The sequence below is a fragment of the Microcebus murinus genome, chromosome 22, assembly GCF_040939455.1.
Source record: "Microcebus murinus isolate Inina chromosome 22, M.murinus_Inina_mat1.0, whole genome shotgun sequence".
In the NCBI taxonomy this organism is placed as follows: Eukaryota; Metazoa; Chordata; class Mammalia; order Primates; family Cheirogaleidae; genus Microcebus; species Microcebus murinus.
Window position 1 is genome coordinate 24,890,333 of NC_134125.1, and position 18,118 is coordinate 24,908,450.

At 48.1% G+C, this 18,118-nt stretch overlaps 1 protein-coding gene across 1 annotated transcript; it reads right to left on the reverse strand.

The window, feature by feature from the left end:
- Positions 1–458: 458 nt before the first annotated feature.
- LOC142863496 (immunoglobulin lambda-like polypeptide 5) lies at positions 459–17,495 on the reverse strand. Its single transcript, XM_075996750.1, has 3 exons — positions 17,143–17,495; positions 2,343–2,458; positions 459–902 (listed from the first exon to the last, which is right to left on the reverse strand). The coding sequence occupies exons 1-3, from the start codon at positions 17,346–17,348 to the stop codon at positions 583–585; spliced, it is 642 nt and encodes a 213-aa protein (XP_075852865.1). The 5' UTR covers positions 17,349–17,495; the 3' UTR covers positions 459–582.
- Between the last annotated feature and the right edge of the window lie 623 nt (positions 17,496–18,118).

The window sequence follows — 18,118 nt, forward strand, 5'->3', positions numbered from 1 at the left end:
CGGGTCCCTCATTGTGGAGCTGAGATTGTCAACCTCTGTTCCTGCTCAGACAATGGCCTTTGCTCAAGGCTCTCTCTACCCCTGGTTTCTGCCTCCAGCCCGCAGCTGTGCTCCTGGCACCCCCTCATTTCTCCTGATTCCTCCCCCCGTCGTTCCTACTGGGCCCCTCTCCCTTCCCAGGGGGTGGGACAGCATCCCAGGGTCTGCTCTGCAGGGACAACTTCCTGTTCTGGGTCATGGTTCCCACAGGCACAGGGAACTCTCCCAGGCCCTGGTGGGTTGGGGGTGGAACAACGGGGACATGGGGTCTCACTGGGAACTTGTCTCTGCCCCTGAGCGGCGACCCTCCAGCCCAGAGACATGAGCAACACTACAGGCCGTAAGCGATGCTGGGTGATTCCGGATTCGGTGTTTATTGAGGAGAAGGAGCATAGGGAGGGTGTGAGACCCTCCTGGTCTGAGCCGGTGCCGGGCTGGTGGCTCAGGGGCACAAAGCAGACTTGGGGAAAGGGGTGTCTGAGTGAGAAAGGCCCCTCCCCTGGCCCCTGCAGCTCCAGGCCCCGAGGGCGGTGGGGCCGGGGCCTAAGCACACTCTGCAGGGGCCACTGTCTTCTCCACGGTGCTGCCTTCGTGCGTGACCTGGCAGCTGAACCTGCCGCCAGCTTTCCACTGGGCGGGGGACAGGCTCAGGTAGCTGCTGGCCGCGTACTTGCCATTACTCTGTTTCGAGGCCTGGGTGGTCTCCACGCCCTGGGTGACGGCGCTGCCGTCTGCCTTCCAGGCCACGCTGACGGCGCCCGGGTAGAAGTCACTCATCAGACACACCAGTGTGGCCTTGTTGGCTTGGAGCTCCTCAGAGGAGGGCGGGAACAGCGTGACCGAGGGGGCGGCCTTGGGCTGACCTGCGTGGACAGAGGAGGGGTGTTTCTCCGAGCGATAGTTGGGTGTTTTTCCTCCACCCCTTCTGTAGTCTTGGTGACTATTCACATCGTGTCCGTCTGTATACCCAGGACTCACCTTCCCTCCTGTGTCTGTCCCCTCTTCCCACTCGTGCCGCCTGGAGAGCCGGCAGCCCCGCACCCTCCTAGAAGCCATTCCCATGTCATCGCTCCAGGTGACCTGACCACCCACTTCCTGCTGCAGCCTCAGTTTCCCCATGTTCTGGCGCAGGCTGTGCTCCCTCCTCCCAGGCTCTGGGGTCTGAGTTTGGAATCTGGTCCCGACCTCTGGATCCCTCAGCCCCAGACCCAGGACCCCCAGGACTTTATTCTTCCTGTGTCCAGAGCCTCTTCTGCGATCTAGGGGGTCCCCGCCGGGCCCGCAGGACGGCCCTGGCTCCGCGTAGGGAAGTTCCGACCCTGAACCCAGAGCCTGGTGCGGCCTGGAGCCTCCTGTCCCCTCGGGCACCAGGCTCTGGCCCAGCCCGGCCCACTGGGCTCTCCTGGGGAGTGGGCTCCAGCCGGCCAGCCGCGCTCTTCTGAGGCTCCACCGCCTCCCTGTCCCCCAGCCTGACCCCAGCACCCTTCACCCTGGCTGTGTTCTCGGGGCCCCAGGACACGGCTGCCGCAGGACCCCTGGGCACCTCGGATGACTCCTGGCTTTACCGGCAGCCATGGGGCTCTCTGTGCACCATCCACCCCGTCACCTCCTGAGTCTAAGGTGCCCTTTGAGCTTCCTCAGACGGACCATGAGCAGGTGGGACTCCAGGCTCAGGGTGACGGGCTCTGGGGACAGCCGAGCCTCTGCCCCGAGGGGCCCACTCCTTTCTGCCGCCCATCCTGCGAGGGCTGGACTCTGGTCACCTCGCCCAGGCTGACCCGTCTCTCTGTGTCCCGGCTGTCCTCATGGCCCAGCAGAGGCCAGAGAGCTGCAGCCTAGACCCGGGGCGCTCTCTGCATCCTCCACTTGTCTCCCCCAGCGTGACCCCTGCACCTGTGTCCCTGGCCCCTGGTGCCTCCTCAGCCTGCATGGGCATCCAGCCCCCAGCCAGACCCTGGGGTCTCGGGGACTCTCTCCAATGCCGCCGCAGTGGCCCTCGTCCGAACTGGCCTCTGCCGCCCACTCGGGCATCTGCGCCGGGAGCGGAAGGAGCCCCTCCCTGGCCAGCCCAGCCGGCGGGACAGGGCCCCGGCAACGTTGAACCCCATGGTGGTGGCTCCTGCTGTTGGGCCCTCCCTGCTGGTTACCCCGAGACCATTCCGCCCCCCAGTCCCCCGGAGAAAGGTGAGGGTCAGCCCTGAAGGCTGGGGAGGGCAGAGGGAAGGAGCCCCGGAGGGAGAAAACAGACTTTCCAGAGACAGCAGAGGAGGGGACAGGCTGGGAAGGTTGTGAGAGCCACTTACCTAGGACGGTGAGCTGGGTCCCTCTGCCGAAGACAAACATCGACTGAGGCTCAGACCAAAACCCGCGGGGCCAGCACCTGGCGCCTGCCCCCCGGGGGCTGGGCTGGAGCAGGAACCTGCTGGGCGTGACGGGCACAGGGCGGGGCTGTGACAAGGCCCAGGGGAGGTGTGTGACCCTGGGGGTGTCCCTGTGCCTGTCCCCTGCCAGAGGCAGTTGCTGCCCTTGGCCTTGGCGTCACCCCAGCGAGTGTCCCCCTTTGAGGCTGTCAGTGCAGATGGCAACGCTAGGCACGGCAGGTGCTCAGCGAGTCCCCAGTGACGCGTCCTCTCAGGCAGCTGTGCGGTGTGGCAGAGGGCGTGCTCGGCGGCTCAGACCTGCCCGGCCTCTCCTGGCCTCATTGCAAGGGCCTCTGAGTCTTCCTCTCCCACACATCCCTGAGGTCCAGCCAGGCCCAGGCCGGCTTCCTCCCTGGACAGAGGTCACCGGGTCCCTCCTGACTCGAGGTGCCCCGGCTCTGCCTTCATTTCTAACCATCAAGACATGGTCAGTCCAAGCTAACTCATGACGCCTTCTCTGATCTCTCAAGCCATTCTTCCCATCTACTTACCCGACCATCTGCGCACCCCTTTGTCCATCTGTCTGTCCGGCTGTTTACCTGTCTGTCTGTCTATCATTCACCCATTCATCCATCTGTACATCTGTCCTGTCTGCACCCAGCCCTGTTCGCATGCTGGGGCGGGGCGGTGTCCCCTGGGCTCTCACTTCCAACCCTCCCATAAAAGTCTCAGGCCAAGGCCAAGAAAGCCCTGCGCACAGTCAAGTCCATGGTCCCTCCCCAGTTCCCGTTGTACCTGATGTCTCCTGTGGGATGCAACACGGAGCCAGCCCCTCTTTCTAGTGCCTCTTCCCCTTGGAGTCTCTCCTCCTCCCCTGGACCCCCTTCTCCTCAGCCCATGCCAGCTACTGCCCCCAGCCCCCCGCCCTGCCCCGTTCTTGCCATCTTCCTGGACTTCAGACTCTCCAGTCAGATGCCTGGCAGGAATCTCAAACAACCCACGTCCAAAGGAGCCCAAACGCCTTCCTCCGACCAGCGCTTTTTCACTGCAGTGACCACGCATGCTCCCCGATCCCCAGCCAGAAACCCGGAGCTGCTCCCGGTCAGGCCGCCTGGCCTCCCACACCAGGTCCTTAGATGCTGCATCTAAATATGCCTTTTAGGAAACATTACAACTGATGCCACAGAAATGCAAAGGATCGCCAGAGACTACTATAAACAACTATAAGCCAACAAATTGTAAAACCTATAAGACATGGATAAATTCCTGGACACGTACAACCTACCAAGATTGAACCATGAAGAACAGAAAACCCGAACAGACCAAAAACAGGTAACAAGAGAAAAGCCCAGGTCCTAATGTATTCACCGCTGAAGCTTATGAAAAATTTAAAGAAGAACGAATGCCATTTCTACTCAAACTATTCCAAAAAATTGAAGAGGAGGGGGTATATCCAAACTCATTCTGCAAGGCCAGCATTACCCTGATACCAAAACCAGACAAGAATACAACACAAAAAGAAACTACAGGCCAATATTCCTGATGACCGCAGATGCAAACATCCTCAACAAAATATTACAACAAACTGAATTCCACAACACAGTACAAAGACCATTCCCCATAATCAAGTAGGATTTATTCCAGGGATGAAAGGATGGTTCAATATATACAAATCAATAAACACAGCAGTGACATGTTTTAAAATAAATAAATAAATATTCCTTTTAAAGTTAAAAACAAGGCTCAGAATAATTAAGAAACAACAAAATCATCCTCTGAGACTCCAAAACTGCAGGAAGGCCCAGGTCTTGCCTTTGTTGATGTCAATTCCAACTCAATTCTGTACAAGGGTGCAGCCTTGAGTGGGGGCTTCCTGGGTGCAGGCATCTCTGCTCGGGGGTTGGACCAGAGTGTTTCCACCTTAGAGGCTGGTCCAGTAAGTGCTGGTTGGTTTTGTGATGCAACTGTAAGATTTTTTTTCTTACTTTCAAAAAATCTTTATTCTTTTAAAATTGTAAGAATATGACATATAACACAATTAAGTGATATAGAAGTGCACACAAAAAGTGTAATGTCTATCTCTCCATCTCTCTCCTGCCATGCAGAACCCAATTTCCTGATTTTAAATTGTGGTGAAACATACATAGCATAACATTTTCCACTTTGACCATTTCTAAGTGTATGGTTCAGTGGAATTAAATACATTCACACTGTTGTGTGACCATCTCCTTTTTCATCTTGCCAAACAGGAACTCTTGACCCATTAAGCAATAACTCTCCATATCTACTTTTGAGGTCAGGAGTTTGAGAGACCAGCCTGAGCAAGCACGAGACCCCTCTCAAAAAAAAAAAAAAAGCACATTATAAAAGTAATTAATAATCACAGCCTATTAAGACCTATTAAAAGTAAAACCAAATGAAATCTATTTCTCAAAAACACACAATGAAAACAACTCTTAATAAACTATGAGTTGATGAGATGTTTACTTGATGGGTGATAATTAACAGAATTCTACAGCAATAATCACTCTTTTTTTTTTTTTTTCTTTTCTTTTTTTTGAGACAGAGTCTCACTTTGTTGCCCAGGCTAGAGTGAGTGCCGTGGCATCAGCCTAGCTCACAGCAACCTCAAACTCCTGGGCTCAAGCGATCCTTCTGTCTCAGCCTCCCAAGTAGCTGGGACTCCAGGCATGCGCCACCATGCCCGGCTAATTTTTTCTATATATATTAGTTGGCCAATTAGTTTCTTTCTATTTATAGTAGAGACGGGGTCTCGCTCTTGCTCAGGCTGGTTTCGAACTCCTGACCTCGAGCAATCCGCCCGCCTCGGCCTCCCAGAGAGCTAGGATTACAGGCGTGAGCCACCGCGCCCGGCCTCAATAATCACTCTTAACAGTGAAATACTACCTGCGTTCTCATTAAAGTCTGAAAATAAGGCAGGGTATCCTTTGCATTTCTATTATTCATAATATTCTGGAGGTTCTAAGCAATACAATGAGATAAGAAAGAAAACTAGGGGTATAAATATTCTAAATAATAGTTGAAAAACTACTAAAAGAAATGAAATCAATATTTTAAAATTGGTAACTTTCTTCTCATCATCAATAACCAATTAGACTGGGAGGCCAAGGCGGGCAGATTGCTCGAGGTCAGGAGTTCGAAACCAGCCTGAGCAAGAGCGAGACCCCGTCTCTACTATAAATAGAAAGAAATTAATTGGCCAACTAATATATAGAGAAAAAATTAGCCAGGCATGGTGGTGCATGCCTGTAGTCCCAGCTACTCAGGAGGCTGAGGCAGCAGGATTGTTTGAGCCCAGGAGTTTGAGGTTGCTGTGAGCTAGGCTGACGCCATGGCACTCACTCTAGCCTGGGCAACAAAGTGAGACTCTGTCTCAAAAAAACCCCAAAAAAACAATTAGAATATGTAATGGGTGAAATCACATTCTCAGTAGACAGAATAAGGAAAACTGGAGGAATGTTGAGATGTGGCTCATAAAATTATTACTTTATTGTATCACCCAATATTGCTATATTAAAGACTGAAATGATTTCCAGAGTTTTGCAGGGCTTTGCCCTGAAGGAATATGTGAACTTGTTAATTTGCATATCAAAGGCTGCCTCGCTTGGGAGGGCATCTCAAAGGTCCAATTGGGCTGTATTCCATGAAATGCTAATATCTCAAACCTGTGATGCCTGCCTGTTTTTGAACAACAAGGCAGGTCTACATGGTGCCACAGGATGGGAGCCAAACAATGAGTGCCCAGCTGGAGAGATGAACACCTGTGGCTAAGAGCAATTAGCAAAAGAGCTGAGTTCCTGCTTACTCCTGACTGTCTGTCTCAATCCACAATAACTAGATAAAGAAATATGGAGCCACTATATCTCTATGTTACCCCTCTGTTAAATGATAGCTATCTCTTAGAACTTAGAAGTTAGTCCTTGAAAGATTTTGTAACCATTTGTTCACATACATAGAATAGATTAAGGAATTTTTAGAAGCCCTTTGAAAAAACTTTTAACTCAAGACGAACTTCCTGTTATTATGTAAATCTGTTACCCCTGGCAAGCGATAAGTGATAACTGTAGTTATAAAAACCTATGTGAAACTCCACTCCTGGCCTCACAACTGACAGGGATGTTGTGGGGACCCCTGAGTACCCTTGCTTTACCTAATTTCTTTATACAAATCTGTAAAACTATACCTTCGTCTCTGTGTATTCTTTTATCTCCATTATTCTCTTTATTTCCTATTATTTTCTTGACCCCTACCTAAGGGACCCGACATTTTGTGGGGAGAAGTAGCTAATCTCCTCCACAAACTGCCTGCAGAAAACATACAAGAATACCTTAATAAGAAATATGCAGAGAGCTGGGGGTGGACGGTGGCCCGTGAGGCTCGTTGCAGACAACACAGCGGCGATGTCTGCAAGCCAGGCGAGTGCCCGGCCTGGGCTTCGGCCTCCCTCCTGTTCCCTGGAAGCGAGCGGCAGCCAGCGGGAGTCTCTCTCCTCCCCCTCAGCCTGAGCCAGGGGAGGCCAGGTGGCCCGGCAGCTGGAGGGGGGGTCCGCTGCCTGAGAATGGGAATTCTCTTCACCAGGATATGGAGACTATTCAATCACCAGGAGCACAAAGTTATCATTGTTGGGCTGGGTAATGCAGGGAAAACTACTATATTGTACCAATTTTCTATGAATGAAGTTGTGCATACATCCCCTACAATAGGAAGTAATGTAGAAGAGATAGTGATTAATAATACACGTTCCCTAATGTGGGATATTGGTGGCCAAGAATCTCTTCGTTCTTCCTGGAACACTTACCATACTAACACGGAGTTTGTAATAGTTGTTGTGGACAGTACTAGAGACTGTACTAGAGTGTACTAGACTGTACTAGTACTAGGACAGTAACTAGAGAAGAACTCTATAAAATGTTAGCACATGAGGACCTAAGGAAAGCTGGATTGCTGATTTTTGCTAATAAACAAGATGTTAAAGAATGTATGACTGTAGCAGAAATCTCCCAGTTTTTGAAGCTAACTTCTATCAAAGATCACCAGTGGCATATCCAGGCATGCTGTGCTCTTACTGGCGAAGGATTGTGCCAAGGACTTGAACGGATGATGTCACGACTTAAAAAAGATTAGATGATCTCTACTGACCTCTTCTTATAGACTTTGTATAAATGAAGTGCTGGACTTTACCTGAAAGCTGCAAAAATTAATGGTTTAGATATATTTATAATAAACTGATTTAAGCTTTTTCTATAAGAAGAAATATTAAGACCACTTATTTGAAATCAAAGATGAAGTCTCACCTTCCAATTTGCTTTCTCATTAGTTCCTTCCAAAGTAAGTTATTAAAGCTGTGATTGAAATTTTTCTCATAATGAATCCTCTCAGGACATTGTGTAGCCAGCGGTAAGTAAAAGGGAGAGGAAGACACTTTGAACTAAGAGCTTTATTATCAGTGTAACCCTCCCTAGTTCTCTTCTTTTCCATTAAGTCAAAATACAGATCAGCACAGATATTCAGTTTCCAATATTTTAAAATGTAATGTTACTTATGAAAAGTATTTTGTATAAGGTTGTGTATGTATTGTGTATATACCTCACGTTCAAGTTAATGGCTTTGATTTATGTTCTAAAGAAAAGCAAATAATACAAAAATTAATAATATCCTTAGTTATAACCATAATGAGATAAGTACTGGCATTGGTGTTAAGTGCCATTTTGTACTCTTCCCTTATGTTCTCTGTATTGTATTAACCAACCCCCCAAATCATTGTGCTGATCTTAAAAAAAAAAAGGAAAAGGAAAAAGCTTGAAAAAAAAAAAGAAATATGCAAAACCCACAGGAATGAAACTATAAGAATTTAGTAAGATACACATAAGGAGAGACAAGCCCTGCTCTCAGATGGAAAAGTCAAATATTGTAAACATGCCAGTGACTTCTAAAGTCAACTAATAAATTTAATTCACTTACAATCGTGTTTCTAATTTAAAAAAGAATTTGACGAACTGCTTTAAAAGTTCATTTTAAAAGAAAAAGAATGAGGAAGGGCTTTCCCTATCAGATGTCAATCTATAGTCTAGAATTACAGGAATTAAACCAGTTTGGTACCAATGTAATAAATTAATAATTTAATGGAACCAAACAGAGAGAACAGAAAGATCACAAATGTATATATAGTAAGAGAAGAAAGACCAGACTGCTAAATAAGTAGTGTTGGGACAAATGGTTATTGTTTAAAAAAAAGGAAGTTAGATTTCTATCTAAGGTCCTATGTAAAAATAAAATCAAAGTGGGTTGAATATCTAAATAGAGAAAAAAATAAATACTAGTAGGTACTGAAAGAAAATATAGGAGAAAATTTTTATATTATTGGGGTAGAGAAGACATTAAATATGACACAAGACCCCATTTAGGGGGGAAAGTTAGATTGAAATAAGCACAAAGGCAAACACCACGTGTTCTCACGTATAAGTGGGAGCTACACAGTGAGCACACACGGGCACACAGAGTGGAATAACAGACACTGGGAACTCCAAAAGGTGGAGGGTGGGTGGGGTTGAGGGGTGAAAAATCACCTGTTGGGTGCAACGTACACCATTCAGGTGACGGGTACGCTTAAAGCCCAGACATCACCACTGTGCAATATATCCATGTAGCAAAACTGTACTTTACCTCCTAAATGTATAAAATGAAAAGAAAAAAGAAAAAAAGAGCATATGTATTTTGTAATTGTAAATCATTTATCTTATTTTATTATTTTATTTATTTATTTTTTATTTTGAGACATAGTCTCACTGTCTTCCTGGGCTAGAGTGCCGTGGCGTCAGCCTAGCTCACAGCAACCTCAAACTCCTGGGCTCAAACGATCCTCCTGCCTCAGCCCCCTGAGTATCTGGGACTACAGGCACACACCACTATGCCTGGCCAATTTTTTCTATTTTTAGCTGTTTGGCTAATTTCTTTCTATTTTTGGTAGAGATGGGGTCTCACCCTTGCTCAGGCTGGTTTTGAACTCCTGACCTTGAGCAGTTCACCTGCCTCGGCCTCCAAGAATGCTAGGATTACAGGGAAATTTAAAAATCATAAAGAAAAAAGTTAAAATTGAAATTATTTATAAGTCCACTATGGAAAGATAACCATTATTAATAGCTTTGATACATTTTCTTCCGAGCTTAAAAAAAGCATATATGTTTATATTTTAAAACAAAATTAATGAGACATTTCTTCCTTTTTTTTCTTTTTTTTTGAGACAGAGTCTCGCTTTGATGCCCAGGCTAGAGTGAGTGCCGTGGCATCAGCCTAGCTCACAGCAACCTCAAACTCCTGGGCTCAAGCCATCCTGCTGCCTCAGCCTCCCGAGTAACTGGGACTACAGGCATGTGCCACGATGCCCGCCTAATTTTTCCTATATATATGTTTAGTTGGCCAATTAATTTCTTTCTATTTATAGTAGAGGCGGAGTTTCCCTCTTGCTCAGGCTGGTTTCGAACTCCTGACCTTGAGCAATATGCCCGCCTCAGCCTCCCAGAGTGCTAGGATTACAGGCATGAGCCACCGCGCCCGGCCGCTTCCTTTCTTATAAAAGCAATCTATAAATTTGCCTCTAGGCATTGTTTTAGCTGCACTTCACAAGTTTTGATAAGTTGTATTAATATTTTCTTTTCATTCAATTCAGTTTTCTAAGTTTCCACCTTTATGACATCAGAAAAGTAAATTCAGGCCCAAAGAAAGAAAACAATAAAGGGCAGAAATCAATTAAACTGACAACAGACAAAACGGTAGAGAAAAGAAATTAAACCAAAAATTTGGTTCTTGAAAAGATAGAAAAAAATTAATAAACCTCTAACCATCACTACGGTCATTAAGATGCTAAAGGGAAACAACTTTTACATTTTAAAAAATCTAAAAAATCTACTGCTTAGATGAAATGAACTCATAACTTGAAAAACAGAAACTACTAAAGCTAATCTGTATCAATTTTAAAAATTGAACTCGAGAGTTAAAAGCCTTCCAACAAACAGCTTCAGGTCCAGATGGCTTCACTTAGGAATTCTTAATTCTTCATTAAAAACATTTAAGGATGAAATAATATCAACTCTACACAATCTCTTCTAGAAAACAGTACACTTTCCAAATAATTTTATGAAGCCAGCATTACCCTGATACCAAAAGTCGACAAAAACATTGCAAGAAAACTTCAGACCAATGTCTTTCATTAACATAGATTAAAAAGTTGTCTACAAAATATCAGCAAATCAAATTCAGCAATATGTAAAAAGGCTATTTTATATATATTCACATAATTGAGTGGGGTTTATCCTGAAAATGCAAGGTCGGTTCAACATTCAAAGTCAATCGATGTTATCCAACGTATTAAAAGACTAAAGAAGAAAAACCATTTGACCATCTTAATAAATGCAGAAATAGCATTTGACAAAATTCAACATTTATTCATGATAAAAACTCTTAGAAAACTAGAAATAAAAGGGAACTTCTTTAAGCTGATAAAAAGCATCTGCAAAAAACTTACAACTTATATCGCACTAATGGTGACAGACTGAATGTTTCTCCCTGTGACTGGAACCAAGGATGTCTGCTCTCATCACTCCTACTCAACATCATACTGGAAGTCCTAGACAGTAAGTTGTAGTTAAAAGACAAACTCACAGATGAGAGAAATGATTTACGAATCATATATTGGATAAGGGTCCAGTATCCAGAATGTATAAAGAAATCTTATAATTCAACAAGAAAAAGACAGCACAATTAAAAAAACATTATTTCTCCAAAGAAGATATAAAAATGGCCAGCAAGTGCATGACAAAATGTTCAACATCATTATTCATTGGGTAAATGCAGACCAAAACAACCAGATGCCACTTCACAGCCCGTAGGATGGCTATCATTAAAAACAAGGAAAATAGCAAGTGTTTGCAAGGATGTGGAGAAACTGTAAGCCTTGTGCATTGCTGGCGGGATTGTAGCCACTGTGAGAATCGGTCTGGCATTTTCTGAAAAAGTTAAACATAGAGTCATCACACAACCCAACAATTCCACTGTTAGGCGTGTACCCCAAACATACTGCTGTTAGGTATTCGAATATAAACACGAATGTTCGTAAAAGCACTCTTCTCAATCACTAAAAGATGGAAATACTTCTAATGTTGGTCAACTAATGAATGGATAAACAAGATGTGGTATATCCATACAGTGGAATAATATTCGGCCCCCAAAAGAATGAAGCACTCACACATACTACAACATGAATAATACTTGAAAAAAATATGCTAAGTAAAGTAAGCCAGACACAGAAGGTCGTATATTGTATGATTCTATTTATATGAAATATCTACAATAGTCAAACCTTATTATTATGATACTATTACAGACCCTATTATATTAAGTAGAAATGGAAAGCAGATTAATGGTTACCAGGGGCTGGGAGATGAGCGAATAGAGAATGACTGCTTTGGGGTTCCCTTTTGGGGTGATTAAAATACCCTAGACATTGGCTGTGAGAGTGCAAAAAGGCACTTATGCATATCAAGCAAACCCTACTCCTTGGTATTTATGCAAGTGGGTTAAAAATTTAAGTTCAAACAAAGTGATGTTAGCATTGTAGATGAACTAACTACTACTGAATGTAAACTTTAAAATGGTTACAGTGTTGAATTTTTATATTGTATGGATTTTATCTCAAATTTTAAAATAAGCTTGATTCCATCTTCTATGGTGAAAAAAATGAGGAAAAAGAGAAAATTACAAAAATTTTTAAATAAAAAACCAAACCAAAACAAAAAAATAAGCTGACAGTACCAAGTGCTAGTGAGGCTGCAGAGCAACTGGAACTCTTACACATTGCTTGTGGGAATGAAGAGACACTCTGGAAAAACCATTTAGCAGTTTCTCATAAACATGCACTTATGCATACCAGGCAATTCCTGCTCCTAGGTATTTCTGCAAGTGGAATGAAAACTTATGTTCAAACGAAAGCTTGAATGCAAATGTGTACACTGGTTTATCCAACATTGCCCCAAACTGGAAACAACCCAAAGGTCATTCAACTGGTGAATGCCTAACCACCTGTGATACATTCATAAATGGAATCCTATTCAGCAATAAAAAGGAAAAAGTTGTGATACAACCAACCACCTGGATGCATATTCAGAAAATTATGCTGAGTGAAAAAAAAGCCTGTCCCCTAAGTTTACATACTGTATAATTCTATGTACAGAACATTCTTGCAATGACAAAATTATAGAAATGGAGACAAAATTAGCAGTTGCCAGGGGTTAAGGAGGGGTTTGGGAGAGAGGAAAGGGAGTGTTATTATAAAAGGGGAACAGGAGGGAGCTTTGTGTCAGGAATGTTCTGGTTTTTTTTTTTTTTTTTTTTTTGAGACAGAGTCTCGCTCTGTTGCCTGGGCTAGAGTGCTGTGGTATCAGCCCAGCTCACAGCAACCTCCAACTCCTGGACTCAAGTGATCCTCCTGCCTCAGCCTCCTGAGTAGCTGTGACTATAGGCAAGTCACCATGCCCGGCTAAGTTTTTTTATTTTTTAGTAGAGACAGGGTCTCGATCTTGCTTAGGTTGGTCTGGAACTCCTGCACTCAAGTGGTCCAGACCTCGGCCTCCTGTTGCAGCAGTGTGTACAGCTAGCATTACAACTCTTATTCATTTGACCGGGGAAAGAACCGAGAGGCACACGAAGAGTCAGAGAACAGCCTCTATTCTTCTACAGCAGCCTCAGCACACCTAGTGTGCTCTTTATGTCTTCCAATCTTCTGCCAACTTCTGCCTTGTTCTCCTCCTGGTTTTATATCCTTGGTAGGGCTCAAAAAGCATCCAATCAACTACAAGCTTTAACACCCAATCAACAACAAGCTTTAACATCCAATCAACAACAAGCTTTAACATCCAATCAAAAACAGTGGGGTTCAAAAATTACCCAATCAGGATCATGCAAGCAGCGTGGCCGGAAACTGGCAGCGGCAGGGACCTGGGGGCATTCTGGCAGGAGGGGCTGGGTAGGCTCTCTGCCCCCGCTGGCCCCAGCAGCGTGCCCTCCAACTGGCCCCGCAGGCAGCACTGGCCCTCGGAGATGAGGAGTGACGGGGTGGGGGCAAGCAGCCGCATCCCGGTGCTGGACATTTTCCATATCACCCCCAGAGTGCTAGGATTACAGGTGTGAGCCACCACCCCTGGCCAGAATTGTTTTGTTCCTTGACTATATCAGTGTCAATATCCTGACTATGATATTGTACTACAGTATGTCACCATAGGGGGAAACTGGGCCAAGTATATAAGGGATCTCTGTATTACGTTCAACCGCATGGGAATGAATCGACAGTGATCTCGGTATATAAGGGATCTCTCTATAGTATTAAATACTTCTTAACAATTGCATGTGAATGAGTCTATAATCATCGCAAAATGAAAAGTTTAATTTTAAAGAAAAGGTTACATACTTTATGATTCTATTTATATGCTATACTGGAAAAAGCACGTAAGTAGAGTCAGAAAGAGACCAGTGGTTGCCATGGTCGAGCAGAGAAAGGGCTTGACTAATAAAGGGGCACAAGGAAGTTTTGTGGGGGTAATGGAAATATTCTCTATCTCAATTCTGATGGTGGTTGCATGATTTTATGATTTCAAAAAAAGTTTTATACTACTTTTTTTTGCTACTCCACAAAGAGTAATTTTTACTCTGTGCAAATTAAAATAAAATATAAAAATTAGGCCGGGCATGGTGGCTCACGCCTGTAATCCTAGCTCTTGGGAGGCCGAGGCGGGCGGATTGCTCAAGGTCAGGAGTTCAAAACCAGCCTGAGCAAGAGCAAGACCCCGTCTCTACTATAAATAGAAAGAAATTAATTGGCCAACTGATATATATATAAAAAATTAGCCGGGCATGGTGGCACATGCCTGTAGTCCCAGCTACTCGGGAGGCTGAGGCAGAAGGATTGCTCGAGCCCAGGAGTTGAGGTTGCTGTGAGCTAGGCTGACGCCACGGCACTCACTCTAGCCTGGACAACAAAGCGAGACTCTGTCTCAAAAAAAAAAAAAAAAAAAATTAGTGAGACATGGCAGTCTGTTTTAAAAATCCTTATCATATTATGACAGCAGTCAAAAACATACTGAATGGCTGTTGAACACTCCCTACCATGGATGCACCCTAGTTTATGTCACCTTCCCTTAGGGACGTTTAGGTTGCTTCCACTTTTCCCCCACGAACACCCTTATATTTAGCTGAAGTTTTGATTATTTTCTCAGGATAAATTTCTAGAAGTGGAATTACTCGATTAAAAGGAATGCACCTTTTTATGAATGTCCATACATGTTGCAGAAGTCCAGCCTCCCACCGTAGGCGCGTGAGAGCGCCCGTGCCTCTCCACTCAGCCTCTTCGCCGGCCCGTCCCTCCGCCGCCCATGTCACCAGGTCTTCGCCCCTAGTGGCTCTGCCCCGCGTCCTCACCACCCCAGGGCGCGCCTCCCAACCCTGAGCCTGTCTCCTCCCCGCCTCGGTCTCGCTCCTCCATTCTCCCTCCCACCCCGGGCCAGCTTTTCCAAAACACGAATCCAGCTCTGACGGTCCCCTGGTCAGTCCGCCCAGGACTCCCCATAAAAGCTAGCACCCTCGCACCGCCCCGCCAGCCTCCGCGCCCTGTTCGCCACCCGCCGGCTTTGCTGGCGCCCCAACATCAGCCAGGGCCCCCAGATCTGCGAGACCAGCTCAAGGGACGCCGTCTCCTTTGTGGCTCCTGAAATGGGCCACGGGTCTGTCCCCGCGACTGCACAGTCGCCTTGGTTCGGCCGCCCGCTCTGCCAGCCGGGCCTGGCCCCAGCAAACGCGGGGACCAAGTCCCGGAGTGGACGCCTCCGGGAGCCCAAGCCATGCCCTGCAGCCCTGCAGCCCTGCAGCCCTGCAGCCCTGCGCCCTGCCCCTTCTCTTGGACCGTTTGTTTATGACATACAGGACCTGCTGATGAGGTCACGGTCGGGGTCACGGTGTTCTCTTAACTGTCCATCAAAAATGCCAGGGAGTAGTCCTCGCTCCTCCCTTTACTGTTCCCTCCACTTCCTGGCTCTTGTCCCCTTATCTGTCAAACTCTGGGTCACCACAACACCTGCCCTAGGGTCTCTGTAGTTCTGGATTCCCATCCCCGCCCACCCATCCAAGTCTGGTCCTGTCACTTCCCTGCAAACGCCCCCCTAGGACTCCCCAGATGAAGTCCATTTCCTGGGATGGACCTGGGTGCTGGCCCTGGTCTCCTGTCTAGCCTCCTCTCAGACCACCTTGGTCCCAGCACCCACGTGCTCCAGCCCTGGGGACCATCAGGGGCTTCCTGAGCACTCTGTGCTCAAGAGGCCCTTGCCCAGGTGTGTCCTTCTACCTGTTATCCATCCCCTGTGGGGCTTCCTCTGGCCTTCTCTGTCTTGCAGTGGTCACACTGCATGTGGCTGTCACCTCACCCGACACCCTCTCCCTGTAGACTTGAGTGGGGCAAGTCTAGATGTCAGCCCGGGCTTGGAGCCTGACAATGACGGGGACCTCTTGCTCCGCAGTCCCTGGAGGACACCCACAGGTGCGGACCCGCCCTTCATGGCAGCTGTGGGTGTAGCTTGGAGTCAGCTCATCCCGCTGGGGCCCTTACCGTGGCCACCCTAGCATCCTCAGGGTAGGGGGCAGGCTGCAAGGCTCTCACCCCATCAGGACTCCTCACTTTGCAGAGGGGTAAACTGAGGCTGAGAGGTGGCCTTATCAGCTCCAACAGCTCAGAAATGAGGCCGTCGTGCCTGGAGCTGGAGGACAGGGAACAGCTGCAGTTCTGTGCACATGAACTGCGTGACCTTGGGCAGCTGGCCTCACCTCTCTGACCCTTTATCCTTGTCTGTAAAATGAGGACAACAGCAGGCAATGGCTTCTGGGGCCACTGAGAGGAAGGTTCTGCCTCTAAAATGATTAGTACCTGATGGGTGTGAATGAGCCAGTGACGATGGGCTGTTGTCACGGATTGTCATAAATGGACCCAGAGGCTCCGTGCTTTGTCTGGGGACTTCCCACCGCACACAGAGGGGAGAGGGCTGGGGTCATAGTGAGGAGGGCCACACCGAGGCTCCCACAGACCCTCCCTCAGGCCTTTGTCTTGGAGGCACCTGCACCCTGGGTGGGCTTGGGCTCCCGAGGGGCCAGTCCCAGGAGGCCACTCTGGCTACGGGGCCTTGGCTAAGGCTCTGGGGACCTGCGGACCCCAGGAAAGGCTCTGACACGTCAGCGGGAGCCCCTGCCTGGTGCTCCGGGGAGTGGCCCCTGCCCAGCGAGGGTCAGGGGCGGAGGGGCCTCATGGGGGGACAGGGGGAGGGCTGGGCACCCTGCGTGGACAGTGGCCATCAGCTGCGAGGACGAGGACATCCCTCCTCCATTTCTGCCCCACTCGGAGGACTAGGGGCAGGACAGGGAGGCGCCAGCCTCGGTGCAGAATTTAAGGGGCCCCAGATAACTCAGGAGTCAAGCTAAACAGTATTTTAATATGATATTGAAATAAAAATGAATTCAAACAAGTCCCTGATGGACGAAATATCAACGCTTTAGAGCCAGGGTCTGCCCAGGCCCTCTCTGGGTTAACCTTCCTTCTCACCCCAGCTGGTCTCCCCGTGGGTCTCGCATTCCTGGCTCCGGCCACCGGACCGCGCGCCGCCCCGACCTCACCCCCGAGTCTCTCGTCCCTTACCTGCTCCACGGGATCCGCGGGCTGGACCGGCTGCTTCCCGCCCGGGCTCCGGGGCCCGGGTCCCTGCTCCGAGGTGCCTCCGTGGAGGACAGGAAGCCGTGGGTGCCCACGGCCAAGCCCAGCAGCAGCAGGGGCCAGCGCAGCCTGGGGCTGCGGCCCGGTCCCTTGGGGGCGTCACAGCCCACCTGGCCCTTCCCGAGCCTCATCGGTCCTCAGGGTCAAAGGCACCTGTGGCCGGATTTGCTGTGTGGGCTCCCCGGAGAGGGGTGTCCTGGTCCCTCTTGCTGGCAGTGGCAGTCCCAATGTGCCCCGGTCCGTGTGGGCCCGCCTACGTCCTGGACTGGCTCTGGTCCCTGCCCCTGGCCTGGCCCTTTCCACAGTCCATGGCTGTTACCGCTAGCTGGGGGTCTCTCCCAGAGGGACGTCTGCCAACCGCCCTGCTGTGGTCGCCATCCAGGCTCAGCTGATGCCAGCCTAGCTCCGCCCTCCTCCCCAGTTCCCCAAGGGCGCCCCGGTCTGTGAGCAACTCCCTGGGGATGGGGGGCCATGGAAAGCTGCCCAGCGCCCAGCGGAACAGGAGACCCCGAGGGCTTGAGCTCTGGGCTCCCCCACCCAGCCCTGGGGGCAGGAGTAGGTGAGAGGGGAGGGAGATTTAGCAAGAAGCCCTCTCTGTTCAAGTCCAGGACTCATGCTACAATAAAAATGGTGTTTATTGCACCATGTTCAGCACCTCACCGACCTCCTATCACAGGGCACACACAGGCGCCCCCACATGTCACAGCTCCACACACCCTCACACTCCCCCGGCTTTCTAAAGGTATAATTGACAAGTAACAATTGTATGTTTGCAGTATACAACATGATGCTTTGTTATGCGTATGAATTGCCAAATGATTAACTCGAGCTAATTAACATATCCATCACCTCCCATATTTCTTTGTGGTGAGAACATTTAAATCTATGCTCTTAGCCATTT

Excerpts from the sequence above, each read along its gene's own strand:
- LOC142863496 (XM_075996750.1), bottom strand. The coding sequence starts at position 17,348 with ATGAGGCTCGGGAAGGGCCAGGTGGGCTGTGACGCCCCCAAGGGACCG. Across the intron at positions 2,459-17,142 it reads CCGCGGATCCCGTGGAGCAG|GTTCCTGCTCCAGCCCAGCC; the intron begins GTAAGGGACGAG and ends CACGCCCAGCAG. Across the intron at positions 903-2,342 it reads GACCCAGCTCACCGTCCTAG|GTCAGCCCAAGGCCGCCCCC; the intron begins GTAAGTGGCTCT and ends CTGTCCACGCAG.